Raw genomic sequence first — 21105 nt, forward strand, 5'->3', positions numbered from 1 at the left:
ACTGAACGTAGCCGCCAGCTTGTGGTCTCCCGACACCACTGGTTCTTGTAGTTATTCTTTCAATATCCTCAGTCGTAGTAAGATGGCCATTGACTGGTTGCGTCCCTCTCTTGGATTGTTGACAATATCGGAGCCCGCTAGCACACCTGAGGTCGTGTCTCGCCAGTCCTGAGAGGCGCTGTACTGTCCTTCCACTGCAGGTGTGTCGCCGGTGAGGCGGTGGGGGAGCTTGCGGCTGTGGCTCCATGCCGATCCCTCGTACAATGAGCGAGGTCATTTCTCCCTACCTCGCCAAGTAAGCACGAAGTGCGCCGAGCTACAACAGTGCTTTGCGAGACTGCGTGGCTTCTGTATCGTCACGTCCAGAGTAGACTCCAGTAGAAATGGCCATGCTGTGGGCAGAGGTGCGATCGGAGCGCGAAAGCTGACTGCTGTGGATCCTCGCGAATTGAAGTGACCACAGATTACTCAACAAGCCCGGTTGTGACACATTGCTTAGTTGTTGAGCAGTTCTTCAGCCTGGCGACCCATTCTCCTCCGTAAGGCACTGGTAGAGGTAATCGGTCATCTTTTTCCTGACAGCGTCACAACTGACCCTGAAAAGCTTCATGGCAGAGATAGCATCGGCCAGAAAATTGATGTAGTTCTTCAACGCCACCTGCCTATCACTCGTATTGGTTTGCACGTCAAAGCACGCCTTGACCACAACCCAAAAGAATCCATCAATGGTCAGCAAGCGGAGACCCGTCTTGGTTGGAGTGGCGCTGTTCATAAACACACGGTACAAGCCGCTAATAAATGCCATCTGGGATTTTTCATCAAGCCGCTGGCCCCAAAACGTCGATACCAGCAGAAAGAGAGAAATGAAGTGGGCCGATTTCTGGGCGTATTGGCGCTGTTCCCAGTTGTCAAGCCGCAGGTACGGTGCAATCACGCTGTACACTAGTAGACGGCGGATCTGCTTCGGTAGAGATCCTTGTAAGGAGAAGAACAAGACTTGGGGTCGTGCGATTACGTGTGATGCTTTGAAGATCAAGTCGACAGGATCGACCAAATTCTCCCCTTTTACAATGGTCTGGAGGAGACCCATCGCTTGGTCTTCGAACTCTTCGGAGAAGACCATAGCAGCGGGCAGGGGCGGACATATTAGATAGGGCATAAAATTGCTCATCTGGTCGAATGGTCTCGAGGAAGCAGCGATCACTTTCCTCAGGCCGCCCCCCGTCTTGAGGACAGCTTCATATGCCCTGAGGTGTACATTCGAGGCCTCGGGGCCTGCCATCCGCGACTCTGCAATAATAGCCATAATGAGGCCATTGACGAATCCATCGTTTACCTTTTCTTTGGTAAAGTTTTCGAGGTATTTTTTGAGCGAGAGGTACGCAGTGGCCTTTCGACGAAAGAGAGACAGTGGTTCGGGCCCGCCTCTGTAGCGCGTGAGCAAAGCCTCGGCCGAGATAACCATCCACTGCAAGGTATAAGGGGATGTCAACGCCGCGACGAAACTAATATCTCGAACTGGGCTGAAATCCGGGTTGCGATTGGTTCCGTAGATGGCGCTTGAAACCGTAGTGACATCTAGTGATAACATGTTAGCCTTGGCAATGCCCTATATAGAGTACTTGTAAATGGCTGCGACCGGGTCAACAGACAGAAATGAAGTAGTCGACGACCGTCTGCAGACACGTCCACCGGTAACTTGCAGAAGGGATCCAGGACTTCGCCAATCTCCCGGATTGGCGGGGTCTGCCTTTGCGTTTCCACAGACGCAGGCGACTTCCTCTTGAGATCCAATCCTGACATCGCGGGTTTCTTTGGCTTACGCCGCTTTGGGACCCTTTTCTGGGTTTGGACACGGGGTTTCTGGGGGGGGGGCTTCGGTTAGGATCTAGACGAAATGAAGCTTCCCACTTCGCTAAAAGGACAGGGTAGACGCCCTACCTGCGAGCCTTTCGGAGGTGCGGCCGTGGCACGCCAAGTTGGAAGAATATGGTTGCGGAAGACCAGTGGCGGTTTCGGCGGTTTCGGGCGGGGTTCAGGGTTTAGCTTGTCACCAGAAGACGCCATTCAGAATTCGGATCCTTTTGGGAGATCGGGACCCTGCAGCATACGGAGTAGAGGGCCCCTGTATCTTCTGTGACAGATGGACAAGGCAGAGGTTTCCTGTAAAGGGAAGGGGTTTGATGCCAATGGCAAAAGTGGCTTCTTTGGCGTTGCGAAGGTTTTTTGTCGTGATGACTGTACCGAGAGAAGTGACCAATGAAGGGGCATCGGGCGGCCGCATCTGCCGTTCACCACCTGGTGACTCAGCAAGTCTTCCGACTAAACACCGCTGCTTTAATCATGGAAGTGCACTAAATATAAACACGTGATACATAGCGTCTCGGCACCGGCTCAACAAGTGGGGTGTTTGAGACTAGAGACCAAAGAGGAAAGTCCAACGATAGGGAAAGAACGCCCAATGAAAGTCAATGATATGTATTTCTGACACGCTACCACAATTCCACCCGTCAAGCCGTCGACGCTACTTGAAGCCCCTGCGAATCTCGGTGCGCGCCATGTCATAGCCGGCCTCGAGTTGATATTTACATCCTTCCTCTTCTGCCAAAAGTTGCCAGCAACTCCCCAGATGATGTGTCTCGCCTTCGACAATCATCCGAAGCGCCTCGCTGCAACTTCGATTCAGAAGTCCAGAAGAACTCAATTGAGCGTGAAACTTGGCAAAAGCCATGGCCATCCCAATGAGAACCGCCTTGTTCTCTTCCGGTCTCTGTGACAGCTCAAGCATCTTTGACGAGAAATCTAGCGGCCACCTCTCAAGAACCTCGCCGATAGAAGACGCGGCACTGAATCCGGCAGATCTTACCATCGTGAGCCCTATAGTGACCAGATCATGGGAAGCCTCTCGCTCTGCCGCCGCATTTGTTGATGAAATATCATGTCCAAGGCCGTCTTGGAATCCTTTCTGAACTCGCAGGACTTTCAACACGCTCAGCGAGAGCTGGGCGGCGGCCTTTATTGGAATCGCCACGAATCCCTCCAGAAGACAGCACGCTGCAAACCAAAGCGGGATAGCCCTCTCGAAGACAATGTTGTCGGTCAAGCATGTCTTCTCCGACAACGCCACATCTATTTCTAGATGCCGCCGCCGGGAAAACAGCCATTTTGGCTCATTCCGAACGGATTCTCTCTTCGCAACATCATGGGGCGACAATTTGTCAATCCACTCTTTCAAAACCTCTCGCTCGTCCGAAGTGAATGATCCAAACATCTTGCCCCCTGGAGAAATGAGCTGGATGAATCCGCTGTGGCTGCTGTCGCCTGGACATATCCACTGTTCAGCGTGAGTGAAAGCCTCCAAGAAGTCAACTCGCCAGTTCGGACAGTCCCACTTTTCGGAATCCAGCCATTTCCCGATCAATTGGCCTTTGATGCGAGCAGGGCTATTGCAATGGACCTTTCTGGAAGCTCGGACTTTGCTGGTCAGAAGGCTGACGATCCCTACCTCCCGATCGTCCGGGGAGAAGGTGTCTATGGGAACATCTAGCTTGGTTGAGAACTGTGACAAGCAAAAGCCGTTCTGGATACGCTCCCAGTAGCGTCCAGCAGCCGCGAGTCCTTCGGTCTCTCGAATATGTTCCATGAAATTGCAGACTGCTCGGAAAGCAATGGCTGAATGGCCAGAGTCTGTATTGTCGATGCATACATGCAGCAAGAAGTAGGATGGATCGAGACCTACTTCCTTCAGCTCTTTGGTCGCTTTCAGTGTCTCCAATGTCACAAGCTCGAAATGAAGATTGAACCCGAGAATCTCGGGAATGTGATCTTCAGGGAACAGGGAAACGGTAAGCTGCGCAAGTGCAGAGTTCCAAATCGACAAATCGTCCGTCGAGTTTTTGGAAGATATGAAATCTTCGTGGTCGGCGTCGGGAAGCTTGGAATCAACGCTCCGGAGCAATTCCTTGAAGACGTGGACATGGTTCTTTGCCAAATCTCCATCGCCCAGCTCTTCCGAAAGAATTTGCCAAAGGTCTTTGAGGACCGAGTGGAGTGAGAAGGGCATGTGGTTGAGCCGAAGATGACCAAGCCATGCTCCATCAACGAGCTTTACGGGGCTGATCTGTTCGATCCATCGACTTGCCTCGTCCGCAGTCTGGAATAATTCTCGTGGATGCCCTGCTTTCCTTGCGTCGATATATCTCTCCCATTCATCTTGGATCTCGGTGTTTGTTGCCTCCAAGAAACTTTGTAAGTCTTTCCTTGAGAACTCCCGAAGACAATAAATGCTGCTTTTTACCTTGTGGGATCGATTTTGGTCCCAGTGCTGCCCGGCCAAACGATTCGTCTGGGCGAGAAGCGAATCCAAGCACTGACGTGCCAACGGTCTAACGTGAGCAAACTCTTCGGGGTGGTGTAGCCGATGGTACAGACGTTTCATAGCCCGAAGAGCAAGAACATGTGATGTTGAAGCGCCATCGGATTGTCGTGGATATGGTTCGACGTGGACGACTGAAACTATCGCGATGTAATAGAGATAAGCCAGCAGTATCAAGGTGATTCCGAATCCCAATACCCAAATCTGTGTGGGCTGTTCCATCGGCTACTTGGATGAGCAAGATCAGACCAAGTAGATCGATGTGTGTGGGAAGTGATATGAGGCTCACCGTGTTCTCAGAACGACCGATGCAAAGAATGGCTTTGCACAGGCCTTTCTAGAATCTGGACCGAGATCGCTTGTACCCACCCGGAGGTCGAGCCTCGCCCTGGTTGTCTCCCTCGGCCTCTGCTTCGGACGTCATGGCAACCTGTCCATTGAAGCGATCACCAAAAGCCCGGGAAAATGACTGGGCAAAAATCTGGATTCTGTCCTCGAGTCGGCGGGACATTGTCCTCTGCAGGTGCCACGTCAGTTGGTCACGTCAGTGAAACGAGAGCAAAACCCGTGGAACAAGGCGTTGGTGCAAAGAGAAGGGAAGTTCGCGTGACAGAGGCTCGTTGTGCAGCCAGCCGTGCGACCAAAGAACCGTGCAGAGCTGATATCGCTTTGTTCCCACTTCGGCGACTCGCAGATCCGACACTACGACTTCGTTGTCTTTGATTGGGAGGACCTCGCAATCCTTGCGTTGCCCCAATTACCCCGGAATCTCTTACATGAGACGATATGTGATCGAACACAGATGAGCAAGTCTTGTGCAACACACTCCCCCACGTTGCTGGTGCACTGCATGCAATCTCCAGGTGAGAAGATGCTCCAGTTCTGATTTTCACATGGCCTCAAGCTGGGAGAAGCCGAAAAAAGAAACTCGTTTTGTTCCTCTGCAGCTCTGACCTGCTGATGTTGCTCAAGAACCCTCAAGCCAGGAGTTGAACACTGACTCATTCTCACATGTCATGGCATGATGGTTGCAGACTACAGAGACACGGCATTAGTTTAGTCGCTGTGCTACCGAAGATGGCAGCGCCTGAACATCTAGACCTGAAGACAATGTGTAACGTCCAGACAGCCCGAATCTGCAGATCAGAACGCCCTACAAGATACCACCAAAAGTGCTGTGGCAGAAATCTATTGGAGGCACGAGAGAAATCCTGGTTCTGCACGAGCGGCAATTGGTTTGATGGCAGAAGATGGTGAGGCCGGAGTCATTCACGAAGGCTATGTAGGTGATCGCTCAAATTCCCGTCATTCCTTCGGGCTCAGAGTCAGTCGATGCTTTTACTCCCATCTCTTGATCTATACAAGGAAACGCGTTTCTAATCACAGCATTCAAAATGAGCGACGTGCCTACTAGGATTGCCCAACTTGAGGTCATAGACCTGGCAGGCTTACGCGCGCACGAGACGACTGAACTGGAAAAATTGTTCAATTCTGCGCGAACCTCTGGTTTCTTCTACCTCAACCTTGAAAATGATGCTACCGGGAGGCAGATTGCGGGGATGTTGCCAGACATCTACCGCATCTCAAGCGACTTCTTTCACCAGCCGAGCGAGGAGAAGATGAAAATCTACAGGGCTGGGCAGAATCCATCGCAAGACCGTGGGTAGGTGGTGAACAGAGGCTTCAGCGAAGGTTGACCGACTGATCTATCCTAGCTACAAAACGAGCAGTTGCGATGAGACTTTTGAGGTAACTATGCCAACCTCTTTTCCGTCTAGAAGGTTGGGTGAGCGCTGACCAATTCTCCAGATGGCTTACGACGAAGTCGTCCAGAAGACCTGTCCGCTTCCTGAACTGATGGAAGAAGACGATGGACTTGTGGACTCTTTCTCCCGGCTCTGCCACTCTACTTGCCTCGTGGTGTTGTCTTCCTTCTCCGATGTTCTTGGGTTGCTGGACGACCAGAGGTTTGAATCGAACCACCGCCAAGGAGAAACCAGCGACTCGGGCTTAAAGCTCATATCAGAGCCTACTCTGGACAAACTTAGCCAAGTTGGAGACAATGTGCACACCGACAGTGGCACGCTGACCATGTTGTTCTACGATCGATGGGGTCTCGAAGCGGAGCAACCGGGAGGTGGTGAATGGACATTCCCAGCTCCCATGCCGGACTGTGCCCTCTTCAACGTGGCAGATTCGCTGCAGCGGCTGTCGCAACATCAGCTGCGTTCTCCCCGACACCGTGTGACCCAGGTTGGAGATGGGGCGGCTGATCGGTATTACATTTCGTACTTTCTCAGACCTGAGCATGCTCTGCGGGAGAGGTGGATGGAATAGAGGGGATTGAGCTACGTGCCGAGTGTCCTGATGGCATGACAGTTCTCCCTAAGGCACATATAGCGCAACATCCTTGACAAGTACCACCACGACAGGACGGACAGAATCACATAGCAAGCATCTAAATGCATGTTCCGGTTGCTGATCAGTGCTTCCCCCTCTCCCTCTCTCCTTCTCTTGGAAGTGGTGCCAGAAATAGGGTCACTTACTCCGTAGACCCGAAGGCGTATTGAGGCGTGCCGTCGACAAAGTTACAGAGTCCCCTTTTGCCATCTCTCTCCCCGCACTCGACAAGAAGCACATGCTTGAAGACGAACATGTTCCGAGGCGACCAGGCGACGTCTCACGACATCTGCTCAGAGTTATGGCTGACCAGTTACCGCCGTCATTACAATGCTTGGCAGTATTGGCAGCGGTACGTGGATAGTCCACACCAATCAAGTGCCACTCTGTGCGCCCAACCACCCCACCAGTTCCCTATACATACAAGGTGGGCGACTACTATTCATAAGGCCCTGTCCGACCCTTTCTGCTTTTTCGTCCTCTGGGCAACGACAACCAACATCAGAGACACATGTCATAATACGTGCAGCTCCACCTCAAGACGCCCAAAAGGCGACGATGCATCTGCAGTGCCTGACGATGAGTTCTCGGTGATACCACCATGGCACAGGACAACGCTCCATCACCCCAGCCCAGAGCTGCGCGTTTTCTTCAGCTGCCTACCGAAATACGCAATGTGATCTACTCCTACGCACTTCTTGCTCCAGGCCGAGGCTACCTGGATGTCCGGCTTACCCCTCAAGACAGTCAGCATTGCTGCCCAATGCGGATCATGCTGTGTAACCACCAGATACACCGCGAGGTTCGAGAACTGTTGTGCAACCAAGAACTACGCTTCTCCGCCGTTCACGACACGGGCCACATCGAGTCCAACGTGCCCTGCTTGCACGGCGTGGACCTTGCCAAAACCCGGCTCCGATTCGACATCAACCCGTTCCAATATCCCGAACGTATCCCCGAACTGTGGGATGGCTTGGTTGCGCTCTGCAAGTCACTCGGGAGGGTGGCTCGTATACCTCGAGTAGACATCCGATGCGATGGCACCATGCCACGTATGACGCCGCCTCTGCATGTCAACGAAGACGATCTTGAAAGAGGCCCACTCAATTGCATCCTCCTGCTACAGCCGTTCAATCTCCTGCCGGTTGCTACCAAAGCGGTCATTACTGTTTTGGGGGGGCCTCTGAACGATTTATGGTGTGACAATGCAACCATCCAGAATTGGGCTGAACGGTATTCTCGACAACTTGAGACCCGAACACGGCGTCGTATCAGACATGGCGATGCTATTCCACAACAAGGTCTGATGTTGAAGAAAAGGGAGCCCATAGTATGGGACATTGCTGTCTACAAGAAACTCTGTGCGGCCATCTTGGAGGACTTTGGTGATGCCTCCCTGGAAATTGACAGTGAGGCGCCGACATGGCAGAAAACGGCAGAGTCATAGCGTCCATCTGCAGCCAGGCCGGGATCGAGGTCTCGGTCTTTCAGGTCGACTTCCAACCTCTAACGTGGGTGGGCTGTTTGTCTTGGTCACACAGCATGTTTTCAATCTGGGACTGGGAGTACCAACCAGTTCGCATGGTCCCTTCTCTCCAAAGCGCTTAAGTGCGGATATGCTGCAGATACGGACGACACCCAGCCACCACAGACTGTGCTCACTAGCCTTCCACCCACGACGCATCTCCACCTCGTTGCTCTACAGCTATTTCTTTGCAGCTGTGAGAGTTACACACTAGTTTCAGCAAGGCGTTCGGACGCTTCCACTCGGGCTCTGATGTTTGGGCACGTTATTGCATTCGTCGTTCTGTTCGCTAGATGCATGTTGTCGAAAGAGTGATCATCGAGCCAGGGTGACTCCTGACGAGTGGGATATTGAATAAAGAGGCAGATTTCAAAGCTTACAGAGATCGACGGTCTCATCAAGCCCGCACCTAGCGAAGCAGATTCTCCGTCTCTTGACAGCTCTTTGCCATCTTTGCCATCTGCAAGCCGTGAACATGGCAACTCGTCGACAGCTCGACGAAAACTTCCAGTTGATCACAAGGAGAATCCCAGAAGAGAACATCCATGGTGCCGATATCATCCACACAGCTCTTGCGAGGGAGGGTAAAAAGCCAGTTGGGCTATGGGGTCAGTATCTCGACCCGGCTTGTCGTTGGAGAGATTCTAATCTATTGAGAGAACAGTCACCTCGCCTACGGGGAAGCGTGAGTCTATGCAAATAGCAGCAGCGACGTCGAAGAAGAGACGACTGATCAGAAGCCTTCTCTAGCACACATCGGGTATCTAATCCCACTGTTGAAATTTGCAGATTTCTTGCGTGCAGGGGTCGAGGTGAGAACTCCCATCCCCCCGAGGTTTCTATGTTGAGAATACTGACCCGAGATCAAAGATCATCGTGGTCCTTCTCGATGTCTACTCTTTCCTCGACAATGTCAAGTATCCCATGGAACAGGTGGTCCAACGCATGCACTACTACCGATTCACCGTCGAAGCCGCGCTGGAAGCCTTGGGAATCCCCTCCAAGAACATCAAGTTCATCGCCGAATCCTCGTACCAGATCAACCCGAGGTTCTTCTTCGACCAGTGCAGGCTTTGCACCCTCGTGCCGCAGCAGGCAGTACGGGATGCCTGGGACCGGAGCTACAACCCAGACATGCTGGCGCCGATGTTGTGTCCCGGTCTACAGACACTGGCTGAGGAGCATCTGGACATTGACTTTCAATTTGGAGGGACAGATCAGGTAACGCGTCCACGTTTCATCCTCCCTTCCCAGAAGAAAGTCCACGATACAATAGAATCCCTGACCCTTCCTTGATAACGAGTCTGAACGCTGACATTCCGACTCTGATCTCGCTGTCAAACAACAGCGCGGCATCTTCGAGTTCGCCGAACGCTTCCTCCCCCAGCTCGGGTACCGAAACCGCGCACACCTGATGAACCCGATGCTCCCGAACCTGTACGGGGACAAGATGTCGTCGTCGCACCCGCCGCACACCAAGATCATGTTCCTCGACGACGAAGCCACCGTCGAGGAAAAAGTGCGGGCGGGGTACCTGTCGAGCGACGAGGTGTCGAGGAACGGCGTCCTGGCCACGCTGAGGGACGTCCTCATCCCTTTGAGCCAGTTGCAGATGGAGCGGTGGGTGGGGGGGACTGCTTCTGTAGAGCGTGTCGGAGACACTCCTACCCATGATACTCCTCTCTCCTCTCTTCCGACTACTACTACTACCACCACTACCACTGCCAGCAATGACGATGCTGATCATGGCCTTGTACAACCAACTCTCTCCCTGTCCTACCCGTTCTGGACGCCCTCCTCCCCCGCCGGCACGGTCTTCACCTTTCCCCCCACGCCCAAGCCCGACCGAGAGAGTGACGGTGACAGTGATGGTCGAGATCATCGACACTACGCCACTTTCGAGCAGATCATGCACGACCTCACCACCCAGACCCTCCGCGCGGACGACATTGTCGCCGCCGTCGCCGCCGCGCTCAATCAGATCCTGGCGCCCGTCCGCGCGGCGTATCGGGGGAGTCGGGCGTGGCGGGCTGCGGATCGGTTGGGGTATCCCGAAGAATCTTGATGGACTTGAGAGAGGGAATGGAATTGTTGGGGGGGAGGATGGTGGGGGAGAGTTGGTGATGATGATGAGCATGAAAATGAGTAGAGTGGAAAATGGGAAATGGGAATGGGAAATGGGAATGGGAAAGGGGAAGGGAAGACGGGGGATGGGAGATGATAGATGGGGATCTTTTCTAATCTACACAATAATGAAAATGGAAGGAGGTGAATGAATGACAAGGATTTGTCCAATCGAGTCTACGTGATAGATACTCGTCGTTCATGCTCGACGCCTATGACGCTCCATTACCCTTTGAAAGTATTCATCCCTGGGATCATTTCCGTCTTCTACTGGTGCGTGAAATCAAGCTATCAGGAAAGAAAACAGTATGTAGACTGGGCTGGGATCTTGTATCTCAACGCACTCAGGTTTCTGTATTTCTATCATCAAAGGTCACGGTCAACGTCGCTGGGCAGGGCATGCTGCCACCTCTACTCTCTAGAACCCGTCTCCCATGGCCAACACGTTGAATGTGACGAATGTCCTGGCTCTTCCGTTGATTGAGGCTCGCCTTCAAGGCAGCCGAGCTGCATTCAACGCGTACGCCTCGGCCTTTGCATTGGCCTCCCCGACGTAGTCTGCAATGTACTTGGGGAGTTCGGCGACTTTGTTCTCCGGGCCTGCGATCGGTCCGCAAAACTTCTCCACCACGGGAACCACTCCCACCCAGGTTTTTCCAGTCACGTCGTCGCGAGTCGTGTCCTTGGCCTCGTCGTGCGGTCCGCCCTCCCTGGTCTTGCCGCTCGCCGCGGTGACCTTGACCTTGAGGATTTTCGTCGACTGCATCTCCGCGCTGTCCGGTGGGACGCGGGAGTGCCTCCAGCGGTCGGGGACGACCGAGTTGGTGATGAGTTCCATGGCCCAGACTTTCTCTTCCGCCGACTCCACAATCCTGGCGTAGCCGTGCAGGATCGCGCTGCGGTAGTTGTAGCTGTGGGCGTTGGGGGTAAGGGCCAGGACCAGTCCGTCGACCTTTGTGGCGGCGATGCTGACGGGGAGGCCCTGGGGCGAGGACGTCGCCAGCCTCATGATGCGCGAGCTGACGTAGCCGTGCAGGTAGCAGTCCAGGGGCTCGTCGAGGCCCGCGCTCGGGTACTCGTAGGACCCCATGGTCCCGATCATGGGCAGAATGGCCGGGAATGGATCTTCAGCGTCGGGGGCGAACGAGACATGGAGCACCGAGCTGTCGTTGACGATCGAGTGGATGGCCTGGACATCGTATGTCGCTGCACACAACAAACGTGGAATCAGTACCCCCGCCAAGTGACAATCTCTGTTGGGAAGGATCGTGCTCTTACCTCTGGTGTGATAGCGATTGACCGTGGTACTCTTGGTCTTGGGATAGGTGAGAGAATCGGCCATGTTTGGGGGGAGTGACGACTAGGGATCGAACTGCGGTGCGGTAGAAACTCGAGTCTGCAAAGATGCTAGCAAATGGCCGTCTCATTTCCGAACGAACAATGCATGTCGCAGTCTGAATTGAACTCAATGTGGCACAAGGGCACGCAGAGGGAGAGTCACATGGCTTGGCAAAGTCTGTGTAACGTTGTGAAAAGACATCCTTCCTATTCTGGATTAGTGGTAACAGTGTGGGGTAATTGGGTCACAAAAGGTCCTTTGACCATCGCAACAACCTCTGTCCCTCGATAGTCCGTAGCTCTATGCTTCCAGGTCAACAAAAATGGCGGCGGAGCAGCAGCACGCAGAGCCCTCCAGGATCTCCAGGTTGATCGCCCAATACCTCCCCGACTTGGGCCCCTACCAACACCTGTACCGGACACTGCATGCAAATCCCGAGCTGTCAGTTCAAGAAGAGAAGACTGCGGAGGTCGTCGCAGCCCGCCTCAGAAAATTGGATGGGTTTGACGTACGCACGCACATCGGCGGGTACGGTGTTGTCGGCGTCCTCGAGAACGGGCCAGGCAAGACTGTTCTTTTGCGGGCAGAGTTGGATGCACTGCCTGTCCTAGAGCGGACAGGCCTTGAATTTGCGAGTTCCAAGACAGTTCTCGACCTCTCCGATAATGTCGTGAAGCCTGTCATGCATGCTTGCGGCCACGACTTGCACATGGCAGCTCTTCTTGCCGCCTCGGAACTTCTTCACAAGGGCCGCCACGCTTGGGGTGGTACAGTTATTGCGCTATTTCAACCCAACGAGGAACGAGGCGCAGGTGCGCAGGCCATGGTCGACGACGGCCTGTTTGACGTCAACCGACATCATATCCCAATACCACACGTGGCTCTGGGCGGGCATGTGATGCCAATGAGGACGGGTATGATCAAGACTCGGAGCGGAGTCATGGGCAGCGCAGCCGACAGCTTCCTGGTGACTCTTTATGGACGTGGTGGCCATGGAAGTCGCCCACACCATGCCGTCGACCCTGTAGTTTTGGCGAGCAGCACGGTGATGAAGCTCCAGACAATCGTAAGCCGCGAGACCGACCCGCGGGAAACCGTGGTGGTCACAGTCGGTTCCCTACATGCAGGGTCGGCGGCGAATATCATCAGCGACGAGGCTGAACTGCAAATCAACATCCGGACTTTTAGCTTACAGACTAGGCATAAAGTGATAGAAGCCGTCAGACGCATCGTCGATGCCGAGTGCAGAGCCTTTGGGAGCCCAAAGCCGCCGCGCATCGAGCACATTGGATCATTTCCATTGCTCTACAACGACGAGGCCGCCACTGACATTGTCTCGGAAGCCATGAAGAACCACTTTCGCGGCGAGTTTGGCACAGATGCGACCATCTCCACCGGCAGCGAAGATTTCGCCAACCTAACATCTCCTCTGTCGATTCCAAGCGTCTTCTGGAACTATGGCGGTATCGATGCTCAACAGTGGGATGATGCAGCGCAGGATGGAAAGTTGGAAGACATTCCTGGTACTTCCCAGTCAAGCCCTGACACAGAACAATGAACCTTTCTGACACAAATACTAGGGAATCACAGCTCCTACTTTGCGCCTGTGATACAGCCCACCCTTTCGGTCGGGACCGAGGCATATGCCACGGCGGCACTGGCGTTCTTGCTATAGCTTGTCAAATGCTGTTGATTTCCAGAGGTTGCTTGGAATCCACCTGGAAGCGTTGTAGCTCCGGCACGAACAGGCATTTGTGGGTGGCAGCTGTCTTTATATTGACGCTTGTATTGTGCTGCAATCTTGCTGTACGCAAAGACACCGTGGCCATTCGATAGCTGTAATGTCTGAGCTGTCGATTGAGTTACCTTCTACGTGCTTTGTGGACTCGACTCGGATTTCTACTCCGGTGGTAGTCAACTGCGTCCACGCCAAGGTATGTTTCTTTTCATCGTCGTTGAATCAAAAATGCGGCGGCGGATTTATGCCTGAGCCATAGCCGTGTTATATATCAAGGATGAGAAGCTCCAAGCTCTTCAAGCCCGTTTGAAAGCGAATAAAAAGTGGTGCAGCTCTGGAAGATCGAATAAGCCAGAAGGTGCATTTTATGACGGGGAGGACCAACATAATAATTCGCACATTCTCACCGACTCGTCTTGCGTCGGGTTTGGAACATGTGTTTGCTCGCTGAAAACTAGGTAGATTCTAGGATGAGCTTGAGCACAAGCTCCCGATACTGGCAGGGGGCCGACGAAATGTCTCGACTTTGGCTGGTACACGACGAGGTACATACTGTTTTTGTAATCGAGCTTCGAAATGTGCTTTTTGTTAATGTTGTTCTCTGATCTAGGATGGCCGGTCCTCGCAATGCTACACACTTGGAAAGCGAGGGCGCCAAAGCAGAGGATCTACGGAAGAGACACGTAGAGATTTAGAGCTCAATTGATCGTATTGACTATCTCAAGTCCTGTTTGAGTACCACCGCTAGTGACGGCACTTGACGACATGTTGTGAGGTGCAGAGCTCGATTTTTGAGAGATGGAGAGCCATGGGACACATGTACTTTGTCCGAGGTGTTCTGAGAACCGAAACCTCTTTGGAATGCCCCAGGCATCATAAGCAACCCGCCGATGAAGCTCCATTGGGAATTTGACCATCTCCTACTCCTCTTACGCGAACACCACGTATGTGAGAGTTCGACATTTGCAAGGCCGATTCTTCAAAGACCGCATCTCTCCCACATGGCAAAATGGTGACAAAAGCTCGTGGTTGGTTGTGGTTGAGGGGCTAGTTTGGTTTCTGAAGTTGAACGTCGAGAACTAGCTAGAGGTTGAAGAGTCGTTGACATTGGTCGAGAGAGGAGACGCGATGGAGCAGCTGACGCGATTACTTGCTGTAGGTCACAATTAGACATCGCCCCTCTGCGCAAGCAACGACAACATCGAGACACTTACCTGCGGGCTCTGGTCTTTCTCCTCTTACGCTTAAGGCGACGGACTCGCTTCTTTCTCCACTTGGCTCTCATCTTCGCTCAATGTGGACTGATGTATGTTAGCATGTGCTTCTGATGGAATTGTCCTGCTCGTCGAGTCTTGGGGGGGGAGGGCCACGTACAGATTGGTTTCGAGGATGAGGTTGCTAGATGAGATGGGATGAAGCAAACAGAGATGCAACTTGTGCGGGGAATTTTGTTGTGTGCAGCTGCCAGATTTTCCTTGGCGGATTTGACTCGTTTGGAACGCTTTAAGGTTCTCAATGCGGTCATCGATCACGTTCGCAGTTCCACCAGGTTCCCTCACTTCACTCCTCCTCATCCTCGCTGTCTACGCCAATCATGGCCAGACAGGATTGATGCCGAATCGCTACTCTGTAACCCCCCATCGAGTCAAGCCAGTCTCGACTCGCAAGTCTTTCTTTCTGTCCATACCCGAGCTACGTCGAGTACTAAGTACCTGGTACAGTGCACCTCATCGTTCTATTTGTGAAGTCTGTTTCTTTCCTTGCTGTGGGAATGTCTACACTTCCGTCTTCTACTGTTCGCCGTGTCGGCAGTGCCTGGGATAGTTCCTCCAAACCGAGTCCTGCCGGAATGCTCATCCACAAAAACCAGAAGGGCAAAATTCTGGGGAGTGGGTTCAAGATCGTCATCGTACTTGATTCGTCTGTGGTCATACTAGCCTTCTGCAGGGGAGAAGATATATCCTAACCACGAGATTGTGATTGGTCGTGACAATGATCGCTGGTAAGGACCAAGAACTACCCTACTGAACAGCCACTCACCCAATAGTCAATATGTGCTCAACGACCCCTACATCTCGAAGCGGCACCTAAGAGTCTATACCGTGGTCTACGAGAATGACGAGCCTTGCGAAATTGACACGCTGGTCTATGCAGAAGACCTGTCTCAGAATGGTACCTATTGGAACGGATCTCTCATAGGAAAAGGCAATAGGGGCTTTCTTCTGAGTGACAATGATGTCTTGCGACTGAGCCGTCAAACATACCTCATCTTCAGCGCCACCTCCAGTGGAGCGGCAAAAGAGAACTTTGATCATACACAGGAGGCCGAAATGGCAGTACGGTGACAGGTACACCTTTCCGAAGCGCACACTGACAAACACAGAAATTCGGCAAAGACTATGTTCTCACCGACAGGCTTCTCGGCGCAGGCACCTTTGGTCGAGTATACATGGCAATTGAACAGATAGCTCGGCGCCAGGTTGCGTGCAAAGTTGTTGACCTACGAAAACTCGGCCCTCGACCGCTGCTCCTATTTGGACGGCCAGAGGAACCCGCTCCAGCTGAAGAAGTCGATAGCGTAGCCCAAAAACGCAAGCTCAAGGCATGGGTCGACCAGCGAAAAAGAGAGAACGCCTTGGAGAGAAAGATATGCGCATACTATCGTGAGGTGGAAATCCTTACCTCGATTAGCCACGTAATGTCCCCTCTCGAGACAATTTGGAAGTGACTGATTTTGAGATGTGCAGCCGAACATTGTCGGCATCGAAAAGGTGTACATTACTGACAACACGATGTAAGGAGACTAACGATGCACATTGTTTCAGCTGACTTTGCAGATACATCATGCAAGATCTCGTTAGCGCCGGTGACCTATTTTCCTACATCGAGCTGAGGAAAGGGAAGCTGCTTGAAGTCGAGGCGGCTGTCATCGTTCGACAGATCTTGGTGGCCTTGCGTTTTCTTCACAACAAAAACATCGTCCATCGAGATATCAAACCCGACAATGTTCTCATGTCGAGCCAGGCCGCGGGATGTCGAGTTATATTGACGGATTTTGGTGCAGCTCGGAGAATTGAGAGCAAGATGCACCGAATGTCGTCCATTATAGGAACACACGAATACGCAGCGCCGTGGGTATTGATGCAATCTTTCCCGTTCAATCTGCTGACCCTCTTCTAGCGAGATACTGGGATATGCGCGAAGCAACCTGGAGCCCGAGAGATCGGGTTATACTCGATCTGTGGACATGTGGGCGGTTGGCTGTCTCTCGGTCGTGTTGCTCACAGGGGGTCTGGCTTTCTCCGATCCTCTTACAAACACGTATTCGGAAAAGCTGGCCCGAGATTGTAACCTGAAATTTCTTCACCAGTCAACAGAATGGCAGGCGGTGAGACAACGGCCGAGGGAGTTCGTTGAGCGGCTCTTGGTGCTCGATGAGGACGCCCGAATGACAGCGGAAGATGCTCTCGCCCACTCTTGGTTCTCCAATGAAGTGCACAAGAACGACTTTGAGGATTTGTATCAACGCACAATCAGAGACTGGCGACCGCGAACCCCAAAGTTTCAAGTGGTTGAATTTCGGGACAGCGGGTCTATTCGGAAGTTGCTGAGCTCATTAGGTCTTCGAGATTCGACCAAGCGCAGCAGTTCCAGACCACCTTCTCCAATCGAGCCGCCTTACAAGCCTTTTCCGAGAAACATGCATCTTGGGTTATGGCCAAGAAGGGATCCACACGAAAGACTGTCGGAGGAAGTATTATCTGCCATTAAGAAATGGTCACCACGATCCGCAGAGTCATTGCGCATGCGAGTGGGAGGCAAATCTTCAGGGGCTACGCTCCCGACATCACAGTCCTCGGATCCAGGAACAACGAGCGTCTCCAGGAAACCCAGAGCTGCTTCAGAGCCTCCTCGAAACAGACACTTAGGAAGCTGTCAGAGGACTTCCGTTGGCAAGGAATCTAAGGCGGTCACACCAGCTCGCTCTGGGATCAACGAGTCGTTTTCGAGAACAGCTACCTCGAAAGATCGTCAAACCCCGGAGGGCGTGCGTTCGAGGTTCCCCTTTTCTACGATATCGAGTTCACCAGAGGCTGCTATCCAGGACGGCCTTTCTGGCTCTCATTTCAAATCCTTTGGCGAGCTCAGCGCAAACAACGTGCCATCTGAGTTTGTTATCCCGAGAAACCTTGGCAATATGTTAAGTGACAATCAGAGCTCGATCAATATCAAAAGTGACGACGACTCAAATCCGGCTTGCAACATAGCAACGACACCACGTGAACAAGGCAAGCTCAAACGCCGCGTGTCTATAACACAGGCAAACCTAAACGCCTCGAAAAAGAAGAAGCACCGCCGTGGATCCATCTTCGAGCTCGCCGAAGACTGCGGCACGGAAGACGTGTCAGTGCCGACCGGCCTGAGCAGTCGAAAGTCGATCTTCGACTTAGCCAACGATGATGGCGAAAACGAGAATCAAGGCCGTCCGAGAGTCGACCATGGTAGTCCTCGTGTGCAGAGACTGCCTCTGCTCGTCCATCGGCCGAAGAAACCAGCCTTAGCGGAAGTCCGTCAACCACCATGTGCATCAAAGCTCTATCTCCCGCGCTAAAAAGGAGAGAGGACGACACATATTATCCGCCGAAGTGAGAAGCAACACTTGAAGAAAAAGGAGAGGAGCGCAACCGACGGAAGCACGGGATGGATGCTGTATATGGTTTTCTAAGACTATCATCGAGTTTTGCGACATCTGACCAGGCACGCAGGTGAATATGGGGGGAAGAACGAATGGGTAACGCACACACGGACGATCAGGCAGTATGGGCGAATGGCAAATGGTGAAGTCAACATCCCTGGCTTCCACTGTCCGTGCCACAGGCATACAAGGGCTTTGTCCATTTCACAATGCCCTAGTGATTAAAACGTTCAATCAGAGAGTAAAGCCTACCTAGCTAGTACTACATAGGTACCAGGGCGGATGACTAGAATACAGACAGACTGACAGACACTCAAGAACCCAATCCATGGTCATGAGCCCATTGATATATGAATCATTATATTCATAAGTGTAATCATAATCACTTTCCCATGCCATGCCATGTCATGTCATTCCATTCAATACGTGTGGCCAAGACAGAAGACAGAAAGCTGCAGAGACATTTTCTTGTCCAATCCATGCACGTGTCTAATACTAACTATCTAGGATTATACAACGAGTGTAATTAACTGAATGCGGATTTCATGATACGACAATTTTACGCCCGGCCAAGTTCTGGCCAAATCCGGCCGATTCTGGACAATTACCTTATGAGTACACCTACCCACCTACTTACCTATCTGGCTGACTAGGTACACATTCGAGATTTATGCGATCTTGCCCACATCTCCGACGGTCACCGTTTCATTGCTTCCCCCTCCGGGCGAACCCGTCACGGCGTGCTTCTCATCCTTTGTGTCCTTCACATCAACGTCGCCAGTCACCACTCTGTCAGGTGTCAATCCCTTGTCGTCGTCACCTCCACCGGCGGCGGCGTCAATGGCATTGACGATACCCGGGGTCTGGGGTCCCGTAAAGTTCTCGCGCCCGTCAAAGAGCCAGGTGACGATGCTGACGAGGCCGATGACGCCAAAGGCCGCGCTGCAGTAGTTCATGTTGCTGGCGGTGACGGGGCCGACTTGGGGGAAGTTGAAGTCGATGCCCGCAAAGACCAGGAACAGCAGGCCCGCTAGGTTCATGTAGGGCGACCACCGGCCGAGGGTGTAGACGCCGCCGCGGATGGTGGTCGCGGCCGGGTTGGCGTGTGTGACGAGTGACCACAGCCGCACGAACAGCGGCGCTGCGTACGAGAGGTAGAAGCCAAAGGTGGCGATGGAGATGACGGTCGAGAACCCCTCGAAGGAGGCGTAGTAGATGCTGTTCAGCCCGGCTTGGAGCACACCGCACAGCAGCACGCTGTACACGGGGACTTGAGACCTCTTGTTCACGCGGGCCCACAGCTTGCTGAAGGGCAGACCGTGGTCGCGTGAAAATGCCCAGAGTGCCCGCGACCCCTCGGCCATCAGCGAGTTGGAGCAGATGAGCATGATGACAGTGATCATGGAGGCGAGCGTTGTCGCCCCTCCAGTGCTGCCTGTGCTGTCGAAGAAGATCTGGATCAGCGGCACCCCTGTCGGCGTTGTTGCCGTAGCGTCGAGATCGCCGATACAGAAGAACGCCGAGATCAGGAACACGAATCCGGTCACAGCACCTAGGTATACAGAGAGGATGATGGCCTGGGGTGCTTCTTTTGCCGGGTTGAGCATTTCCTCGATCATGTGGCTGGGAAAGAGAGCACAAAGATTAGCCTACAAGACGTACAGCGTATTTGACCCATAACAAGGGGCTTTTCAGTCCTTACCTAGGAGCATCGTAGCAGCACATACCTGCCTGGGTGGTTAGAAGATGGAGAAAATAGCAAAAAAAGGCACCCTAGTCTACGACGTACCAAACAATGTCTGTAAAAGACCAATCATGACAGCCATGCCGCCCGACGAGAAACCGGTCTGATTCTGAAAATCAGAAAATACAAAGCTGGCAGACTGTTTGTGATCGTTGGCGGCCAGGATGGTGATGATGACGACAAAAAAGCTGAGAATGTTCCACGCCACGGCAAAGGTAGAGATCTGATTGAGCCAGCGGGAGAGGTAGACGTTCGAGAGGGCGGCGAGTGTTGCTATCAGGTAGGTCACCAGCACGGTATGCCAACGCTCGATGGTGTAGGATGGATTGTTCAGATTGGCCATTCCAAGGATGAAGTTTGCGCCGAGCTGTTGGAATACGTCGAGGAGACAGTTAGTAAGTCAAGGCTTTGTAGGAATGACGAATTGACGCGACGAATTGACGCGAGACCACAGAGAGGCTCACAAAGTTGTTGACGGCGCCCATGGCCACGATGCCCGTACACATGAACCACCCCGTGACAAAAGCGGCACCACGGGCGTATTTGGGCGGAGCGAGGATAGCCACCCAGCTGTACTGGCCGCCCGCAGTGGGATAGGCGGAGCACATTTCGGCAAACGAGTAGGCGACGGTCAGGGAGAGCAGACAAATGCCCACCCACGACCAGACCATGACGGGAGGACCGCCAGCGACGATGCCCACAATCAAAGTCCCTCCCAGGGCGGTCCAGCAAGTGACGATGGAAAAGCTGAATCCCACCATGCCCAGAAGGGAGAATGAGCGTTTGAGTTCTTTGGTCCAGGGAGTCAGCAACGAGGCTCCGTCATGTGAGAGGGTTGCATACCTTGCTCATAGCCCAGCTGTGCCAGTTGGGTCTCGGTCGCAATAGTCGAGTCAAACGGTCCATCCTTGGTACTGCCCACCAAAGAGGACAGGCGGCGAGGAGCCATGGTGTGGTGGACGCAGGCGAAAAGACCTGTCAACTGGAGGCTATCGCGGTAGAAGAAAGGAAAAAGACAAGAAAGGCACGAACGATAGCAGGGGAGGAGGACATGAGCGGCAGTGGACACTGATACTTATATCTATCATACTTGTTAGCTACCCCATGGCGATTGATTGATGGATACTGAATCATTTCTGTATATAAGAGATCCACCAACAAACA

At 53.0% G+C, this 21105-nt stretch overlaps 9 protein-coding genes across 9 annotated transcripts; 5 read left to right on the top strand and 4 right to left on the bottom strand.

The window, feature by feature from the left end:
• Positions 1–514: 514 nt before the first annotated feature.
• Positions 515–1591, bottom strand: Z517_10783 (uncharacterized protein; the record flags this gene model as incomplete). Its single annotated transcript, XM_013424392.1, has 1 exon — positions 515–1591. The coding sequence occupies one exon, from the start codon at positions 1589–1591 to the stop codon at positions 515–517; it is 1077 nt and encodes a 358-aa protein (XP_013279846.1).
• Positions 1592–2524: 933 nt separating this feature from the next.
• Positions 2525–4597, bottom strand: Z517_10784 (uncharacterized protein; the record flags this gene model as incomplete). Its single annotated transcript, XM_013424393.1, has 1 exon — positions 2525–4597. One exon carries the CDS (start codon positions 4595–4597, stop codon positions 2525–2527), a length of 2073 nt encoding a protein of 690 aa, XP_013279847.1.
• A 1172-nt stretch (positions 4598–5769) lies between these two features.
• Positions 5770–6712, top strand: Z517_10785 (uncharacterized protein; the record flags this gene model as incomplete). Its single annotated transcript, XM_013424394.1, has 3 exons — positions 5770–6038; positions 6091–6124; positions 6185–6712. The coding sequence occupies 3 exons, from the start codon at positions 5770–5772 to the stop codon at positions 6710–6712; spliced, it is 831 nt and encodes a 276-aa protein (XP_013279848.1).
• Positions 6713–7376: 664 nt separating this feature from the next.
• Z517_10786 (uncharacterized protein) lies at positions 7377–8222 on the top strand (the record flags this gene model as incomplete). The annotated part of the gene is made up of 1 exon (XM_013424395.1): positions 7377–8222. One exon carries the CDS (start codon positions 7377–7379, stop codon positions 8220–8222), a length of 846 nt encoding a protein of 281 aa, XP_013279849.1.
• A 553-nt stretch (positions 8223–8775) lies between these two features.
• Z517_10787 (uncharacterized protein) lies at positions 8776–10365 on the top strand (the record flags this gene model as incomplete). The annotated part of the gene is made up of 5 exons (XM_013424396.1): positions 8776–8908; positions 8965–8985; positions 9051–9112; positions 9171–9521; positions 9649–10365. The coding sequence occupies 5 exons, from the start codon at positions 8776–8778 to the stop codon at positions 10363–10365; spliced, it is 1284 nt and encodes a 427-aa protein (XP_013279850.1).
• Positions 10366–10917: 552 nt separating this feature from the next.
• Z517_10788 (uncharacterized protein) lies at positions 10918–11766 on the bottom strand (the record flags this gene model as incomplete). The annotated part of the gene is made up of 2 exons (XM_013424397.1): positions 10918–11630; positions 11703–11766. 2 exons carry the CDS (start codon positions 11764–11766, stop codon positions 10918–10920), a joined length of 777 nt encoding a protein of 258 aa, XP_013279851.1.
• A 319-nt stretch (positions 11767–12085) lies between these two features.
• On the top strand, positions 12086–13438 carry Z517_10789 (uncharacterized protein; the record flags this gene model as incomplete). The annotated part of the gene is made up of 2 exons (XM_013424398.1): positions 12086–13286; positions 13344–13438. The coding sequence occupies 2 exons, from the start codon at positions 12086–12088 to the stop codon at positions 13436–13438; spliced, it is 1296 nt and encodes a 431-aa protein (XP_013279852.1).
• Positions 13439–15272: 1834 nt separating this feature from the next.
• Z517_10790 (uncharacterized protein) lies at positions 15273–18113 on the top strand (the record flags this gene model as incomplete). The annotated part of the gene is made up of 7 exons (XM_013424399.1): positions 15273–15390; positions 15449–15503; positions 15549–15837; positions 15885–16196; positions 16249–16295; positions 16339–16632; positions 16682–18113. The coding sequence occupies 7 exons, from the start codon at positions 15273–15275 to the stop codon at positions 18111–18113; spliced, it is 2547 nt and encodes an 848-aa protein (XP_013279853.1).
• Positions 18114–18865: 752 nt separating this feature from the next.
• On the bottom strand, positions 18866–20890 carry Z517_10791 (uncharacterized protein; the record flags this gene model as incomplete). Its single annotated transcript, XM_013424400.1, has 5 exons — positions 18866–19820; positions 19900–19924; positions 19987–20308; positions 20406–20731; positions 20785–20890. 5 exons carry the CDS (start codon positions 20888–20890, stop codon positions 18866–18868), a joined length of 1734 nt encoding a protein of 577 aa, XP_013279854.1.
• Positions 20891–21105: the final 215 nt, after the last annotated feature.

The sequence above is a fragment of the Fonsecaea pedrosoi genome (genome assembly GCF_000835455.1).
Source record: "Fonsecaea pedrosoi CBS 271.37 unplaced genomic scaffold supercont1.7, whole genome shotgun sequence".
Taxonomy (NCBI): domain Eukaryota; kingdom Fungi; phylum Ascomycota; class Eurotiomycetes; order Chaetothyriales; family Herpotrichiellaceae; genus Fonsecaea; species Fonsecaea pedrosoi.